Source organism: Harpia harpyja, chromosome 4 (assembly GCF_026419915.1).
Source record: "Harpia harpyja isolate bHarHar1 chromosome 4, bHarHar1 primary haplotype, whole genome shotgun sequence".
NCBI classification, from domain to species: domain Eukaryota; kingdom Metazoa; phylum Chordata; class Aves; order Accipitriformes; family Accipitridae; genus Harpia; species Harpia harpyja.
The window spans coordinates 5,320,193-5,338,382 of record NC_068943.1 but is presented as its reverse complement, the minus strand read 5'-3'; the positions used below and the strand labels follow the sequence as shown (position 1 = coordinate 5,338,382).

The window sequence follows — 18,190 nt, the reverse complement described above, 5'->3', positions numbered from 1 at the left end:
TAAGTTCCTGCTGATCTGGTCCACAGCTATATCTTGGAACACTGAAGAACGTGAAATTTCTAACAGATAAAATGACAGATAGAGAGATAAAGCAGTGTCAAAAAATGGAATGCTGCAATCCAAATATTTACATACCTTTTTGGTTTTGATGTTCATTGCTTTAGGCTAGCATGGTTGATGTTGCTACCATGCATATGACATTGTTAGAAGCAAAACAAAGATCTCAAAAGCAGACATGCATGAAAGCAAAGGGTACAGCTACAACTGTAACACATCAAGTTCCAAATGGGTTGTAGAAACCTTAGGTGTCATTCATCGTATTTTTCTATTTTTCAGAGACATAAATCCTGGAATTGTGAAGTATTAAAGCAATGACTTACCTCTGCAAATAAAGGGGATATAACTGTAGACAGGCATTGGGATAGAGGCCTCTTTGGGATATCCTTTTCCTTTAAAGAAAACAAAATTCTGACCAATTTTATTTCTGAAAAAAAGCATCCTCATTGTATTCTGTTTCTAATCAAAGAAAAAAATATTTCCAACATGCTACACTATGAAAAATCTGTTTCTATGTATATACAAAGTATGTAAAATGTTCTACAACAGAGTATTCCAAAGCACTGTGGAAAATGGAGGCTGAATTAAAATTTGAGGCTGCGGCACCTCAAATACATGCAAGCTCAAAATTTAAAACAAACACACACACACCAAACCAAACCCAAACCCAAAAAAACCCGACCAACAACACACAACCAAAAACCCACCCCACCACAATCCTACTGAGCATGTACTAAATCATAAACATGCTGATATTTACTAGGTTCCTCCCATATGATGATTTTTCTTGTATTTCTCCAGTTCTGGTAAGAGCACACACACAGAATTTTCATAGCCAGGGTGGCAACCACCTGCCCTAGCCACACAGGCTGCAGAAAATACAATGGACCAGGATGGAGCAGCTCCTAAACATCCTTTATTCTGGGTTGGGTTTTTTTGGTTTGTGGGTTGGGGGTTGGTTTCTTTTTTGGACAGATGCACATTCTATTCTTTGCTACATTGTAGTCTTTTTTCCTAAAAGACCTGAATGCCTTCCCCAAAACCCCAGCTTAGCTTTGTTACTGTACTGGTTTAAGTTTACTTTACAGAAGGAAGATTTTTAATAAAATGTTGCCTGGTCTTCCCCCAGTGGTAATATTTCACAAAGTACAGAAATATTTTGGTACATATGTCACGAACTACAGAAGAAGGACACATCTACAGAATACCCAAACTTCAAGACTTACTCAAAATGTTTTGTGAAAGACAACTGTAGAATATAAAATTTTAGCAAAAGTTCTGAAAGTTTTACAGTTTAAATGCTTTTAAAGGTATGAAATAAAAATCGCCCCACTAAATAATTAAAGCAAGAATTATCTCCTTATATAATACAGTCAATATTTTGAGTACCTTATTTCTTTGCAACTCCAAAGGCTGGGCTGCTCCATTCTCTAGATTCTTGGGGTCTTTTTCTCTTATTGTAAAGATCCACTCTCCTGAATCACTCCCACCTGAAGCCTGACCATCTGGTTCACTTCAAGGGAGGGGAAAAAAAATGAAAAAGTTCTATTACCTGCTCCTTATTGTCCATGTTCATTCAATATACATACTAAACATAAAAACTGCAGTCAAGACCGAAATCAGGATTCTGTTGTGCAAGTCACTAAGTATGAAGTATGAAAAGTGATGCAATTAATCTTTTGGGGAAATTAAAAAAATGAAACCAAGATACTTCACTAAATGTTAAATTAACTTCAAAAATAAAGAGAGGCATTACAAATTGAAAACATTCTCCCAAGTTACATAAACAAGTAACATGAAGTGTTCTATTGCTATCTGAAAACTGTCTTTAACAGAGTACCTCGAATCATTAGGGAAGGGGGGAAAAATTAGAAGACTTAATTCACTTTTTTTGCCTAGAAAAACAGCTAAGACACTAGCTTAGAATACCTTTGAGGAAGACAGGTCATCCCCAGCCCAATAGCAAGGTTAATTTCCCACTTCAAAAACATTTGACTAAAAAAGTACAGGTACAGCATGGCTTTCACAAACTACATCACCTAAGTCAATCTTTTGCCTCATTTTTGGGGATGGCATAGTGATTTTTTCTGTAACTCCAGCTAAGTTAAAAGACCAAAAATATTTATGCTGACACTAATCTGTCACTGCATTACATTTCTCCTCTCGCTACCGTACGTATCCTCCTGTAAGTTCATTTCTTTCTGATCTGTGAATTGAGAATCATTTGCAAGAAAAGCACCAATTAAAAGGGCATCTAGTGGCCATTGTACATAAAGTATTTTAGCGCAGCCTACCAAGTCAAAAAGCATGTGATCAGTGTAAGAAAATTCTCCAAGATTTCTGCTTGAATTCACATAGAACTTCTGGCTGTCACTGAAAGAGGTAGGTCTACCTTCCTTGTATACATTAGCTCTAGTAAGTTCATCCAACAGAAAAACATTTATCAATTTGGAAAGTTAGAATTCCAGCATGCCAAACCAACTCACCCTTTTACCACATAATACAAGAGCTGCTGTGGAAGCAAAGGAGGGGAAAGCAGGCTTAGACAGAACACTAAATTGTCTCAGAATAACATTCTAGTTCCAGTACTCTCCCATGGCAAGCTATCAAAGCTGGTCTGATATTCCACAGGAACAATGAACTGTAACCTCAAAGTTCAGTTAGTAATTGATCTGAGACCAGTTGTAGGACTAGTAACTTACCTTCCAAAGCAGACCTGGTTTTGGGCTGGAACTGTGATCACTGGAAGGCATGAAGCCATTAATGATGTAGAACAAGTATACAGCTGTAATGGCAGCCAAGAAATCATAACCAGCCTCATGCTTGCCATTAGCACACAGACTGGAATTGCAGAGAATAGTTGCGTTTTCTTTCTTATGAGGAATTTAATCCATTTGTGAATAAATAGTGGCAATCCCTTCACTTGATTTTCAGAAGTGTGTAATCTGATGATACCCACTATTTTCAAAATTACATTTAGACTAACAAAGTTAACTTTTTAACTGAGTCATAACTATCTATAATTGGGTTTCCTGAGGAAACGAACTCATGGACCTACCAAACAGCTCCATCAAAATTTGATGGAGAGAAGTAAAAATTGGAAAGGAAAGAAATCTGGAAATATTTACACCACTTCTCCTTTTTTAATAAATAATTTGACATTTCATGACTATCATGCTGTAATGGCCCAACCTTCCTGGAAGGATAGAAGAAAAAAAAAACAACCAAAAAACCAAAACTCTTATAAAAAAACCCCTAGGTAATATGGTTTGTACACCAAAACCCCATTATCATGGAAGCATTGTCCACTAACCCTATCTTATACGCAAGGATATGCTTCTGCCTGTTTACTCAGCCAAAATGAGCGACAACCTGCCACCAAGGAGACAGCTCCCCTCCTTAGGTGGCCATGTGCATGCCCAGCACAGTGCACGTGCACACTGCTACTTGGCCGTGCAGGGTGAGGACTACCTTCTGCTCACACAACAGGAGTAACAGTTGGCCTTATATCTAGGAAAGACCCTAGACCCTATGTAAAAGAGAAAGTAGTATAGAATGGGCCAGAAAAATTGTTCTCAGTGACTGTTACTTGCACGAAATCTCTTGCAATACTGAAATCAAGATCTCAGTTTACCAAGGCTGCTAAGCTGAAAAGCTGTAAATAACACAACACAGGAATATATGTGCTAAAAATAACTACTTGGCTCCTATATTTACAAAGGGTATTTTACAAACTCATCAAACTTACGTATCTGAGTCATCAGAACTGGAGTCATCATGACTTTGTTCAGACTTCCATCTCTTGTGCCTATCAATAAGGTCAGTCAGGTAGGAAGTTTTCTTTGAGTTTCGTAAAATAAATTTGTGTTTTAAGAGCTCTTTTGCAGTAGGTCTCTTAAAAAAAAGAAAAGATTTTGAGAGTGTTAAATGACTCATTATAAAGAGATTAAGAAATCCAGACTTCAGTTTTGATACAAATGAGATTTTAAATACATACGGTATCTTAAAAAAAAAAAAAAAGATGCTTGCAAGTATGTTGCCCCATATTAGAAAAGCTGAACTGCACTTACTCATGTAATTCACGTAAACCAGTCACGTTCTCTACTATACGTTGACAAATAGATGACACTTACAAAGCTTGGGTCCTTGTTTAAGCAGGCCTCAACAAATTCTTTGAGGGATTTACTGAAGTTTCCTTCCAGTGTTGGTGGATTGTTCTTCGGAATGAGGAACAAAACCTTCATTGGATGTAATTCGGAATGAGGTGGCTCTCCTTTTGCAAGTTCTATGGCTGTTATGCCTAATGACCAGATATCTGCCTGTAAGAAACAATGCTTTTAAGATTAGGCTGGAGAAAGAAGAGAAACAGTATTGCTTGCTGTCGTGGTTTAACCCCAGCTGGCAACTAAGCACCACACAGCCGCTCGCTCACTCCCCCGCCAGAAGGATGGGGAGGAAGAGAATCGGAAGGGTAAAAGTGAGAAAACTTGTGGCTTGACATAAAGACCGTTTAATAATTGAAATAAAATAAAATAATTATAATAAATTGTAATGAAAATGAAAATAACAAAGAGAGAGAAATAAAACCCAAGAAAGACAAGTGATGCAAATGAAAACAATTGCTCACCACCAACCGACCGATGCCCAGCCAGTCCCCGAGCAGCAGCTCGCGGCCCACCTTCCCCCTAGTTTTATTGCTGAACATGACATCATATGGTCTGGAATATCCCTTTGGTCAGTTGGGGTCAGCTGTCCTGGCTGTGTCCCCTCCCAACTCCTTGTGCCCCCCCCAGCCTGCTCGCTGGTGGGGTGGGGGGAGAAGCAGAAAAGGTCCTGACTCTGTGTAAGCCCTGCTCAGCAATAACTAAAACATCCCCGTATTATCAGCACTGTTTTCAGCACAAATCCGAAACACAGCCCCACACCAGCTACAGCGAAGAAAATTAACTCTATCCCAGCCAAAACCAACACACTTGCAAAGGTAGATTTTAAACCTTTACTGTAAATTATTTCATATGTAAATTGTTTTTGCTATCATGGTCTGTTTTATGTGGTTAAGCACATAAAGTACACAGAGTTCCTTGTTTTTACTCTACAGCCTAAAGCGGTTCTACTTACTAGAGTTTTAAAATTTTTTAAATCAATACTATTACACCGACAGTTATAACTGATCTTGAAACACAAATATTTTTAAAAAGTAATGGTAGATTGTTATAAAATAGCATTTTATCTACCATATTCAAGCACACTTTGTAAATATGGGGGGAAACTCAAATATTGGCATAAAGGAAAATGTTGTAACATGCACAAGGTTTTTGCTCAACAAGCATCAGGTAGCACAACCATCAGAAATCCAATACATTAGAATGTAATTTTCCTGGGGTTTAACACTGTCTTATATAACATTCTTATTCACAGACTAGAGAAATGCAGTCTAGAACAGTATTATTCAACTTTTTCAACCCAAGATTTCAACCAGTTAAGTATTTGGTCCAAGTAGCTTCTGAAATACTGACAACACTTTTCTACCTGATCTGCTTTGTAGACCTTCTCCTGCAAGCCATGTCTTATAGGCCAAGAAGGCCTGATCTAAATCAAACTTCTCTAAGTCATGCACACACAAAATGCAGATCCAAAGGCTCACTGCCAAGTTAGAGGGACAAATCAAGTAATGCAGCAGAGATGAGTGCTAGATCTGCTACCATTTAATTTCACTGATGAGTTGGATTCACATTGCTACGGGATGCCACGATATGCATATTGGGGTTTTAGGGAAGATTATTTAAATACATTTGTTTCATAGGTTTTCATCATCAAAACGTGCTACTCTTTCTAGGGAACACGATCTTCCTAAATCCAAATCCTAATGCCAAATCTGCCTGTAGTAATGCATTGTAATTCTCCACGTTCTGCTGAAATAGCAGGCCTAAAAGTCAAAAGAATGGGTGAATAAGCCCCTCAGAAAGTCAAAAGAAAAAAATTTTCACAGAAACATCTGTTCCAAAGGACAAGATATGAATTAAAAATATTTATGTTTTGGGTTTTTTCTGTTTCTTTTGAAGTGTAAGAAGAACAAAGACTTATTCTCAGGAAAATAGGAAGGTTCTGAAGTGAGCTGTCTGGTTTTAATCCCAAACAGAGCACTTGGATCTTCACTGTGCTGTAAACAGATCTATTTCCAGGTACTGGATAGAGTAGAGATTTCATTTATCACTGCTGTCCTTACTTAGTGTCCCTCTAATCCATCTGTCCCTGCTCAGTTGATATGCTAGGTTATCTTTGACTAACTCATACAGGACTACAGGCTGATAGCGGCAATGTATGCATCCATTCCACTATCATAGCTACACTGCCTGACTAAAAAGCAGCTCCTTCTTCCTTGTCAGACAGTATTCTATTGTTAAGAGCTTAGTTACTTAATTTTGCAAGTAAGTATGGAAAAAAAAAGTCAATTAGCATACCATTAAATTTATGAAATGACATTTTGTTAACCCATGTTACAGAACTGCCATCTCACAGTGAGCACAGAGGATTACCATAAGTATATGAGCTCTGAGTTTCATTTATCTTAATAACAGCATTATCAGCTAAGCTCTCCTCAAGTCTGAGTATAATTGTGGGTAACTTTTCTCTAGCAGGAAAGCTTTTCTGGGTTATGAAAGAAAAATGTCACCTGCGAAGATGAGTCTTCATGTTAACAACTGAGCATTATTATTTCCAATTTACTCTGAATTTCAGTTTCTCAAGAAGAATGTGTTAAAGCCATATAAATGGATAGATTTTCTTCTGCCAGACTTTCAGTCACAGATGGAGCATGTGTATATGTAAGTATAAAAAAAAAATCAAATTTATATGTGTAGATGCACACACACATATATATAAATACTTCCTTTTTTTCCTCGTATTTTTATAACTTTCTACTGCTAGTGACCTTCAATGAACGAAAAAGTCCAACAAACCACAGCTGCGCCCTGAACTCTGAAGTCCAAGATGGGTTTTGGAAGCCCATTCCTGTTGGAAGCAGCAAGAATAAAAACCCCAAATTCCTCCAGAACTGTAACCTCTCCTTTCATAGATAAGAAAGGATCTCAAAACAGGAACATCAGTACCAATTGCGTGTGTATCCAACTAGGCATTTCTAGGACATGCTTGTCTGTGACAATGAAACTCCAGAACAGGCACAAATCAGTCCTCCAAATGGGGAAGAAGCATGACCTTAGAAGTGTTGACATTACCTCATGACTAAGTTTTACCACATTATGATTTTTACAGTTTCAAACCTTGAACAAAAATTATTCTTCCAAGTTCAGATGAGAGTCAGCAAATCATTAGTTACTATTTTTTGCAGTACTGCCATAAGCCTTTCCTCTTCCATTCTAATGAGTAAAATTTAGTCTGACTTTGAAGCTCTTGTAAGCCAAAGAAAACAGGCTATGTGCAAGAGAAAAACATTTTAAAATTAAAACGTCCTTTCTATTAGAAGTTATATAGTAGAAAGGACAGAGAACTAGATATGGGAAAACTGAAGCAGACAAGAAGAGATGCTGACTTTCAGATGAAGAAAGGAATCAAAACAGGAGGAAGAAGAACTACTGCCAAAATAACAGAAAATAGAAAAAAGGGAAAGTTCCTATGAGGACATTGTATCGAAGAACAAATAGCTTGGAGAGAAGGAAATAAATGGCATAGCAAAAATTTCAACTTTATTTTTCATTTTCCCTTGTAGTTTATTTTTAAAGTCCAAGTAATCCATGGGGGTGATAAAATCTAGCAGCTGAAGAAACTATCAGCCATGAGGGAAAAGTGAAATGTCAAAACATGACTATAATAGTTATATTAAAGCTGCCACCTGCTTTTTTTTAAATTTCTTTTCCTTTTTTATTTATCTTTTTCTATCAAGTAAGCCTCTCAGATTAGCTACTCACCGGATTAAAATGCAAATGTTATAGCTAACTTACTCTCTCACACAGGCCATCTGGAAATCCCATGTTCTCAAATATATCAGTCTGAATTATTACTTACAAAAGTCTGATGGATACTAAAATTTCATCAGGTTCTATGTCAAAAATCACAAACCTTGATTACTTTTTAGGCAATAAAGACAAGTGTTGGAATGCCTTGTAAGTGTACCTTACAATATATGGTCTGAGAAAGAATAATAGGAGTATCTTAAGGACACAAAACAGTTTGGGAATGGGACTGAATAAAGCAAGAATGGAATGGGCAAATTCTGTATGGAAGTTAAGGAATACACAGGTCTCATATGCATAAAGCAGTCCAAGAAGCCTCACATAATCTTGAGAGCACACTATTGGGAGCATAGATTGGGACTTGGTTTGACATTAAGTTTCACATATATTAAAAGAAAAATACACAAAATGTATGCATTTGTCAAATCCTGAATTAAAACAGCATTCTTAAAAAATGCACACATTTTTTATCTATTAAAAAAACCTGCTTCTCTACCTTAACAAAAAAGATAAAAGATATTTCCCGTAACATACGTTTGGGAAAAAAATAAAGACTATATTCAAAATCAACAGCTTATGTTAAATATTTATTATTTTTACACAATCTTAAGAGACTTTAGAGTGAATGTTAAAGCATTATAAAGGAATGCAAAAACAATAAAAATAAGAAGTTTTTGGTTAAAACAGTGTAAGTGCTTCACATAGAAAATTCCTCAGAAGTTTGTCTCTTCAACTCTGAAATCTGTGTTTGACAGAATGGTTAACTCAGAAGCATATCTGAATTCAGAGGAGGCGTAACTGTATCTTAATATCCAAAACTGCTTCAAGTGGACATCAGTATACTAGAATAATAGTTCTTGCATGAGTTTTGTTGATAATTTAGTTTAAGCCATGGTCAATAAATCCACCAACTGCCCATAATTTTAAGGCAAGTGATAATAGTGCGGAATCAACAGGAGACCTTAAGCTTCATAGCAGTAACTAGCAATGTTGGACCTCAGGATGCATCTGCCTTCCTTTAGCCTGGTTAGTAGTTTTATGTCATAACTTAGGTTTTGCTTTGCCTTGCACGGTTGTGCTATTTCAGCAGCCAGCATGAGCAAAGATATCAATCCAATCAGAAAAGGAGCAATAATTTAACAGTTGGTGTGAGGCATACAGTAAATGAGGAAAGACACAGATGAACTTTGTGAAAGTAGGTGAACTGTGCCCAAGGTAGTGTTACAGAGCACTTTCAAGCTTTTATTGGGAACCCATCAGCATGTGGGAAGTAAGAGGATTCAACAGGGCAAAGAACAAAACTGGGTAACACAGCAACTATGTAATGGAAACTGCTTGCACTTCACTGGGACTATGCTATGAAGAGGACAGTCCTGCCTAACACCTCTCAAGCATGGCCAGCTTATGAAAGGAAAATGAGGTTAGCTTTGGATGTCTGCGTTCTCACATATGCATAATACTATCTTAAAATAAACAGGCCTTCTCAAGTGGTTGTTGTGCAGTAACAGTAAAACTATTGTCTGTAAAATTTAGTCCAGTCTCTAAGTGCCAAAAGGCTCACAGACACAAATAAGTATCTCTAGTTCATCCAAAACTTGAGCTCTGGCCTTCTAGGGAACTCACCAAGCGTCCAAGACCTTTTTATGTCCACATGACGTTGTAGACTGAAACAGACAGAATTCAAAACCTGCGGACTGAATCATGCTTTGTCCAAGTAAAGATCATTCCCAGAAGCCAAATCTCAAAAAAAAAAAAAAAAAAACAAACCCAAAAACCCAACCACCGACACTCCCCCCCAAAAAACCCCAAAAACCAACCAAACCAAAAAAACCCCCAACAAAACAAAAACCACCATCCACAAAAACAAATATGATTTACTTAAACTTCAAATGGGGAATTTGGGGTCATTTAATGTTCTAGAGGCTCTACAGAGCCTTTCTACAGAAAGATATCAAATAGGGAAGGAAGTAATACTACAAACAGTCTAGGCCAGAGTCAGTATTGGCAAGTTCCTTACATGCATCGGAGTGGAAAGCAACACACCAACCTGTCTCACTGCACGGAGATGTGACCAATCAACAAATCACTACAAGGGGATCAGAGGAGATGGACAACAAAGATGAGCTCAGGGAAGAACATAAGGAATGACTGCTAATTATCATAAAGAAAGCTGATCTTACTGCAACACAAGTGGGCCTTGAGGGTGACCTTTGTTTCAGATATACAGCTGCACCAGTGGGTCACTGGGTTGTGCAAATAGCCCTCCCAGATATAATCAGTAGAGCAATGTCTTACTGAGCTAGCCAAACCAGCACGGGGAAGGGGAAGGGAGGGGCAGCAAGGAGGTGGATATGTAGCTCAACCTAACAGAAGTATAAAAACCAAGTGACCAACAAGATGAATTCTGAAAAGAGCAATGGGCTTGAGCTGGCTTCAATGCCTGTATTCCTTCCTCGCAACTGGGGACACCACCCAGTGCCGTGGTGGTGAGCAAATGGAGACCAATAATGGGAATTGTGTTTCTGTTGTGATCCAACTGTATATTACAATTGATATATTGTGCTTGTGTTGTGATTTCAGTATGTGACTGTACCACTCTGCTAAATCAAAATCCTGTGCAATGTAAATATCTACAAATAAGTACACTTGACATTAAACCCTCCCTGTAGAGAATACAGTAAAATACAGAGTAAAAGAGTGTGGTCAGAAAGTAGCATAGACCTATGCAGCATATTCTTCCACAGATGAATAACAGCACTTTCACACAACACTTTCACACCTACCAAACCCATATTCTTCAACAGTGTTGCTATTTTTTTTTTTCTAAAAACAAGTGGAAGCATATTAACATTTTGTATATATTTGCTCTCTTCTACTTTTAAACAACCATCAAAAATACTCATCAATTGCATGGGATAAAAGCTGACAGGATGTACTTGTCAATATTGTAATATTTCTTGCTATCTGGATGGGCTTAATACACTAGGAAACTTAAGGTTTGGATATAAATTAGGAAAGCTTCTTTCCTTCCCAACAGCTTTTAGCTGCTAGGTATCATCTAAACATACACCTGTCTAGACACAGCCAAAGTTATTAGCTACATTCTGAAGACCAACTTATGTAATTCAAGTTAAAAGAGGAAGGGACTTTGGCTATTGCCTTGAAATACCTTACCTTCGAATCATATGCCGATTGCTTTATTACTTCAGGTGCCATCCAAAATGGTGTTCCCACAAAGGTATTCCTCTTTATCTGTGTATCTGTTAGTTGTCCTGCTACTCCAAAATCTGCTAGTTTTACTTCTCCTTGTTCAGATAGCAATACATTAGCCGCTGGAATGAAGAAGAGGAAATAGCAGAAATTAAATTTGACACTGGAAGGGTGTTCATTTACATTGTATGAGCTCTTCTAATATTATTACAGTACAAATAAAAAACAATTTACCTTTAATATCTCTGTGGATTTTCTTTTCTGAATGCAAGTAATCGAGTCCTTTGAGTATCTCCCTCAATATTGTAGCAATCTGGGTTTCGTCGAGTGAGCCAGGTTCTAACTAGGAGACGCAAGAAATATTTTTTTATATATATATACACACGTGTGTGCATACATATATATACACACACATATAAAGGAGAAACAGAGAGAACAGAAATAACATTGTGACTATAAAAAGACTATAAAACTCCTTCTGTCACACCTCAAAACTTCTAATTTGCTAACTTCGTAACATGAGATACAACCCAGAATATTTTTTAAAAAAATGCATAGTTCTAAACTAAGTGGCATTATGAACAACAGGCAAAGAAATACTTCATTTATCTATAACACTTTTAAAAGTTTGTTAAAAGCTCCATAAAGACACAGTTTCAAGTAATTGCTTTGCGGTCAGGTCATACGTATATACACTGCATCTGAAAAGCATCTATGTTGTAATCTGATTATTAACATCACACTGAACTTAGATGTGCAACTCCACAGGCCCTATACACACCCAAATCTCAAGGTCTGAGAAAGAAATTAAGGCATATAGGGTATCACATATCCTATTGCTATATACTGCAAGGGATTTTGTGAAGCTCTGTAAAACACGACTCAAACTGCTAGGCTGACAGAGCATTGCGTATTAAAAAAGTTAGCCTTTTTCATATAAAGCTGAAGGTATAAATCTGCAAATTGTTAGAGTTAAAGGTTCCAAGTAATTTAATTCTTATGAGAGAAACAAACAGCAGTGGTAGAAGATCTCAGAGCTCTCTATAACTGATATAAATTCTAAAAGTGAGTATGCCACTAACTCTAAAGGGACAGAGGAAAGGTCACTATTCAGAGAGGCTCCCTAACCAATAAGGGCATTTTGAGAGAGAGACAGAAACTTTGTGGACAACAATTAAGATTGGAAATATTCCAGTATTCTAGTTTACTCCACAATAGCAGTCACTGAAACACAGTCAAAAAGTTGTATCTCTGAAGCTTCACTCTGTAAGAAAGAAAGCATTTTGGATAAAACTTTCAGATGAAAATTAAAATATTACATCCCTCAGAAATCCTCAGCTAATAGGTAGGAACAGAGGCGAGATTTCATGTAATGCAGACAACCTATTTGTTTTACCTTTGTAGCTTTACTTACAATGTTTTTTGCTTTTCTTTAGTTTTGATAATATACATGATATTGCCACCCCCTGAAACCCACTAAGACATTGCCCCAGCTAGGCTGCGAGCACCAGTTCAAGACTTGGTAACATGATACAGCACATCTAATGGGGGAAAATTTCTTTTGTCAGATGTTAGCTCACCTTAGTGAGGAGGAGGTTAGTGAAACAGACTTAAGGCTGAGAATATTAGCACTTGTACCTCAGCCACCAACCTAAATTATACTCAAAGTTGAACAACAACATATATGTAATTGCATTAAATGTACTTTCTTTTGTGAGCCGTGATTTTCAAAAAAGCCAGTGCATATTCAAGTACAGAAAACACCAGGCTAACATGACATGTATAGACTTCGAACATGGAATTCAGGGTTCCCATTCAAACTTTCCTCGAGTATGGAAACATGATAAAGCGTGCCAGTTGTCCTACCAGATTCCAGCTGAGAACCATAATATGCATGTTAGAATTAGGAAAACACACAACAGAACATAAATTGAAAACGAATGAAAGACAAATGAGATGCTTAATATGCACTTACATGATGATTTCAGTTCTGTGACACAATTTCTTCAATAACATTTTAGGATGTGACCAAAGACTTTGTACTATTTCTAGGCAACAAACTTAGGGAATAAACACGTGGTCATCACAAAAGTGAAATGTGTGTGATTAAAAAAAAAAAAGAGAGACAAGAAAATGTGATAACATCTGTTTTCTTTCTGCTCTTTTATACCTTTTTGAAGCACGAAGAAGGTATAATTAATTTATAAAAGCAAACCCCGTTTCTAATGGCTCTTTCATCAGGAAAAAACTATCGCAACAATAAACAAACTTTTTTTCAGCATATCTTTATGGGGAACATTATCAATTTTTACACAGCCACAGAACTCCTTCTAACAGGATGTGGAAACTAAAGATATAAATGGGTTCCAAAAGGTAATTACAATTAAAATATGGCAGCACAACTGCAGGCAGCCTGCATTTACCACCCCCTCCTGTCTTCCAGATGTCACCAGCAGAATCCCTCTACACTGGCCTTCTTCCTTTTGCTCTTTCCTCAAGCATTTACTAGTTGCCCCAGTTGAGAACAGCAAACTTTGCTACAGAGACATTCCATCTCAATTGGTATGACAATTTTCACATACTTAAAACATCCATTTTTATTTCCATAATAGTATTTTTAAAATCCACAATAAATATAAGATGGTGTGTGATTTTGTTGGGGTTTTTTTAATAGCCAAAATGAATGGACAGCAGCCAGTCGCAGAAATCATAATCTGCACCAAACCTTTTGAATTATGATTCAAAACTGGGTAGTCCATCCCAGATGCAGGATATGGCACCTGCTCTTGTTAAATTTCATATGATTGGTGACTGCCCAGCTCTCCAGTCTATCCAGACTTCTCTGTAAGGCCTCCATATGCTCGCGGGAGTCCACAGCTCCTCCTATTTCTTTGAAATATATTTTTTAATACCAGCCTAAACTGTGTTTCTGTCTATTTAGACTTCAAATAGGGAAACTTTTGTTTGTTTGTTTGGGGGTGGGGGGTAGATACATTAAAATATATATACTAGGAGGAGTTGTGGTGGCAGAATTAAGAGACAGAAAAAACTATTTTCAGCTACTAGTGCTCTCTGGCTGACTGAAGATTAGCATTGCAAGATGTTTATATCCTGCTACCAATATTATGTTGCTTAGTTCCCTTCCATCTATACAAATAATCAGCTTTGCCTCACGGAAAATAACATTTTCCTGGCATTGACAAATACTTTTTCTCCTTTACTAGAAGCAAACATTGTCATAGCGAAATGACATATTACAGTTTCCAGAATTGCAAGATAGGAAAATAATTGTGAGGTAAAATAACAAAAATCATACATAATTTACTTACTAGATCAAGGGCAGAGCCTCCACCCAGATATTCCATTATTATCCATAATTTTGTATCCTGCAAAACAAAAGCAACAACAACAAAAAAAAGAGTATTAAGTTTAAAAAAAAAATCAGTTATTAAGTTAATGGGACTTGTTCCATTCTTTTTGCTGAAGAAAGAATCTACAGTTTTGAAAGGCCACTAAAGTTTAGCGGTTCCTCCAAAATATCTTTGAATTAATCTTTTAAGAAATATTATTTTTAGTCCCATCTGATAAGGAATTCATTTAGTCTGTCACAAGCTATTTACACAATTGTATGTGTTCAAGAAAGTTTAATTATGTTCCTCTAAATTAACAAGAGGAAAGCTACTTCACATTTACCAATGGGTAAGAGCACAGATATTAGAAGTTCATTACTTCCAAATAATTGACGCATACTCTTAATATCACACTCAAGCTCATTTCATGGTACCTCTTTTTTGTACAGATATTAATACTACTAGAATATAGACAGTATCCAGGGAAGAAGAAACTTTAATCCCTACCAAAGAGTCAAGTAGCAGAAGGAAACCTCTTGCCTTTATGCCAACTAGAACTGGACAAGTATTCTGAGCCTGAGCTCACCAGCATATTAACTCCCAAAAGCCACCCACCTACCTGTTCTTATCAGACTCCTTAGTACATTTTGCAAAAGTATCTTCTGAGACAAGAAAGAGACAGACAGGGGCCACTCAATGAAAATGGAGGAGAATAAACTTAAATTTTAAAACTCTGATTATAGACATTCAGAATACCAAATAATAATTACATTACATAAAATATGTTCCCTTTCCTTAGAAAAAATGTCTTGATTTTGTACAAGATCTGTACAATCTTTATTTGTACAGATACTCCAAACTACTTTCTTCAATTAGCCTGACTCCTCTCTAGGTTGACTTTAATTTAAAATTTATTCTTGGCACCTCTGCGTAGTTTCATTTTCTTGAACAGTCATCTGTCTGACCTAAGGAAGAATACCAGTAAGTTTTCTCCACTAATGCTTATGCATCTGATATATGGTATAGAATTTTGGACAACTGTGTTCAAGAAAGATGAAGCAAACTAGTAATAAAGATTATTTATGATTACTATAGCAATTTGTTAGCTTTAGCTAGTAAAATAAAAGCTAACAACAACAACAAAAATCAAGCTACTATATTCTCAAGGGAAACCTTGATACATATTATAGGAATGTTTAACACAAGATAAACAATACACTATGCTAAGAAAGAGACTGGACCCAATCATTTCTTTCCACTGTTTGCAGCATCTTACTCCCAAATACACTAAGAAAAGCAGTTAGTCCACCTTTTCCTTGCAGTACCAGCCTTGAAACATGTTTTAAAGCAAGGCCATAAATCGACCAGATAGATATTCAAATGAAATTGCTGTGTGGAACTTATGGTGGGTTTTGTTTTAGTTTTTATGATTATTAAGTTATATTATGGTTTGTTAGTTTTAACTCTACATACTAAACATTCACAAGACTTCTAGCATAAAAATGTAGGGATCTCTCAGAGCAAGGAGCACATAAATAGAAACAATATTTATTTACGTTATCCTGCAAAATAAAACTTAATGCAAAAATAACAGCTCACAGCCAGGGCCCATAAAACTGAATACTCATCTATAAAGCTGGATTAAAATTTTTTAGAAAAGTGATAAATGTATTGCAGAACATAACTTTTTCTAAATCCCCTTAGGGATTAGAAAGTTTTATCCCTTAGTACTTATTTAAGCCTTTTAGTCATTATTATAGCTGTAGTTCCATCTGTATCTGTCCCTTCTCTGGTCTCAGAATGCACCTTCTGTAGGGAAATGCACACAGCTCTCCCCACCTACCTTCAATTACAAAAATTGTACTATTTTTAGGTAAGACCCTGAATTAGAGTTCCTTCACCATGCACTATTTTTAACACACAGATCCAGCTAAATTTAGATACCTTTCTTCAGGAGTCAACTAATATTATTTGACAAACACAGCCTCGTTGAAAATATTTTAAAATAGCCAGAACACATTTTTTAGGGAGAAAAAGTAATTTTAAAATGTAATCTATCTTAGTATCTACATACAGCATTTTGATAACGCTCTTTGATAACTTTCTGCAGACACCACAGATATCCCAAGAATTATAGCTCATCTTGAGAGTCCCTTATAGTACTGAAATACTTGTTTGCTGCTAAGAGTTTCTCAGATTTTGCCTGTCCCTTCAAGGCTCCAGATCCTAACAGTTCCAGAACAAGTAAGCTTCTGAGAAGCGTCTTATAGTAAGTCATTTCATCTTCAGAGATCTTCCCAAACTTGATCAAAATTTTATATACATATTTTGCTTCAGCCTGATAACGTCTTTTAAATCTGCATGAAATTCCCTGAATATTCAAATTTTGTGTGCCTGCGAAATTAAATTAGTATTAAAATTAAATGTAAAACGCAAACACGTCAACTGTATTGCTGCTTTTTATTTCAAAGGAAATGCCTGGGTAGGAAAGAACAAGGTAGAACAAATGAAGCCCCTGATCCTCTCAAAAACAGGGGGAAAAAAACCAACCAAACAAAAAAAAACCACCTCACCAAGAAGTCAATAAGAGATGCATCTTCCCTTTTCCATCATCTCAATTACCTTGTGGATTTAAAGAGCTCACAACTCGAAATAAGATACAATTTACCAAAAGATAAATTCTCTATAAAACTAGCTACTAAATTCTCCAGCTGAAAATTAGAAATTAGAGGTAGCAGAAAATAACTAAAAAAACCACATTTAATAATATTATTTTAATTACATAGTTACACAGTCATGTAACACAATTATACAGCTACAAGTTATACAATTCATAGTCTTTTTAAATCAATATTTATCCTTTTCTTTTCCTGGTTTGCTCAGTCTTTGCTCCTGAAAACTGCTTGGAGCCACATGTCTGAATCTACAATATAAAAGCCATGGATCCAGTAAACTCAGTAATACTACATTTTAAAACAAGTAAAGCATGGAAATGCAATTAGGGAACACACACACATAACTGTATCTGTATCCCAGTGGGAAGCTAAGCAACAGCAATCTTATTACAATTATGGCATCTTTATATCTGTAGCCCAAGATTCAAAGTAATTTTTAATTCCCTATGGTTCCTCCTCCTCCTCACCACAGAAATATTACTCAACTTCATGGATGTTTTCAGGGTTTTTTATAAGTTTTCATCATTCATATGAAGTATCTGAACAGATGTAATTACTATTGCAGCGAATCTTACTATCACTTTTAACTAATTCTTGCTGGAATTTTTTTTTAGCTTTCTTATTTAAAATCTGCATACATTGCTTAACAAGAAAAAGCAAAGAAATGCTTTTGGTGAGACAGTTTTAATGAATTGCTTAATACATATTGTATCTTAGAGCCAGTAACCTATATATACTTACTTTATGCCTTGTAACAACAGCACAAGGCAAGTAGAGCATTACTATCATCTGACTTTGGCATCACCAGAGCAACGTGCCTCCTTCTTTCCTTCCTTTCCAAGTATCTCTGGCACGCTTCACATTCCCTAACACCTACTGTCACTTTCCTTTTTAAAGCTGCCCAAATTCTTTTTTTGCTTGTAATTCT

The 18,190-nt window shown here is 36.3% G+C and overlaps 1 protein-coding gene across 3 annotated transcripts in view; it reads right to left on the bottom strand.

Annotated features, from left to right (window-relative positions):
- Nucleotides 1-18,190, bottom strand: part of STK24 (serine/threonine kinase 24) — a 65,677-nt gene that overhangs the window by 10,073 nt on the left and 37,414 nt on the right. For all 3 annotated transcript variants that reach the window (XR_008234927.1, XM_052785738.1, XM_052785739.1), the window contains 7 exons: nt 14,567-14,623; nt 11,472-11,580; nt 11,202-11,359; nt 4,191-4,376; nt 3,806-3,951; nt 1,447-1,570; nt 381-449 (listed from right to left, as the gene is read on the bottom strand). Coding sequence is in view for 2 of the 3 variants with exons in the window: in XM_052785738.1 (XP_052641698.1) it covers nt 381-449; nt 1,447-1,570; nt 3,806-3,951; nt 4,191-4,376; nt 11,202-11,359; nt 11,472-11,580; nt 14,567-14,623 (849 nt within the window). In the remaining variant the exon portion in view is untranslated. The remainder of the gene's footprint in view (nt 1-380; nt 450-1,446; nt 1,571-3,805; nt 3,952-4,190; nt 4,377-11,201; nt 11,360-11,471; nt 11,581-14,566; nt 14,624-18,190) is intronic.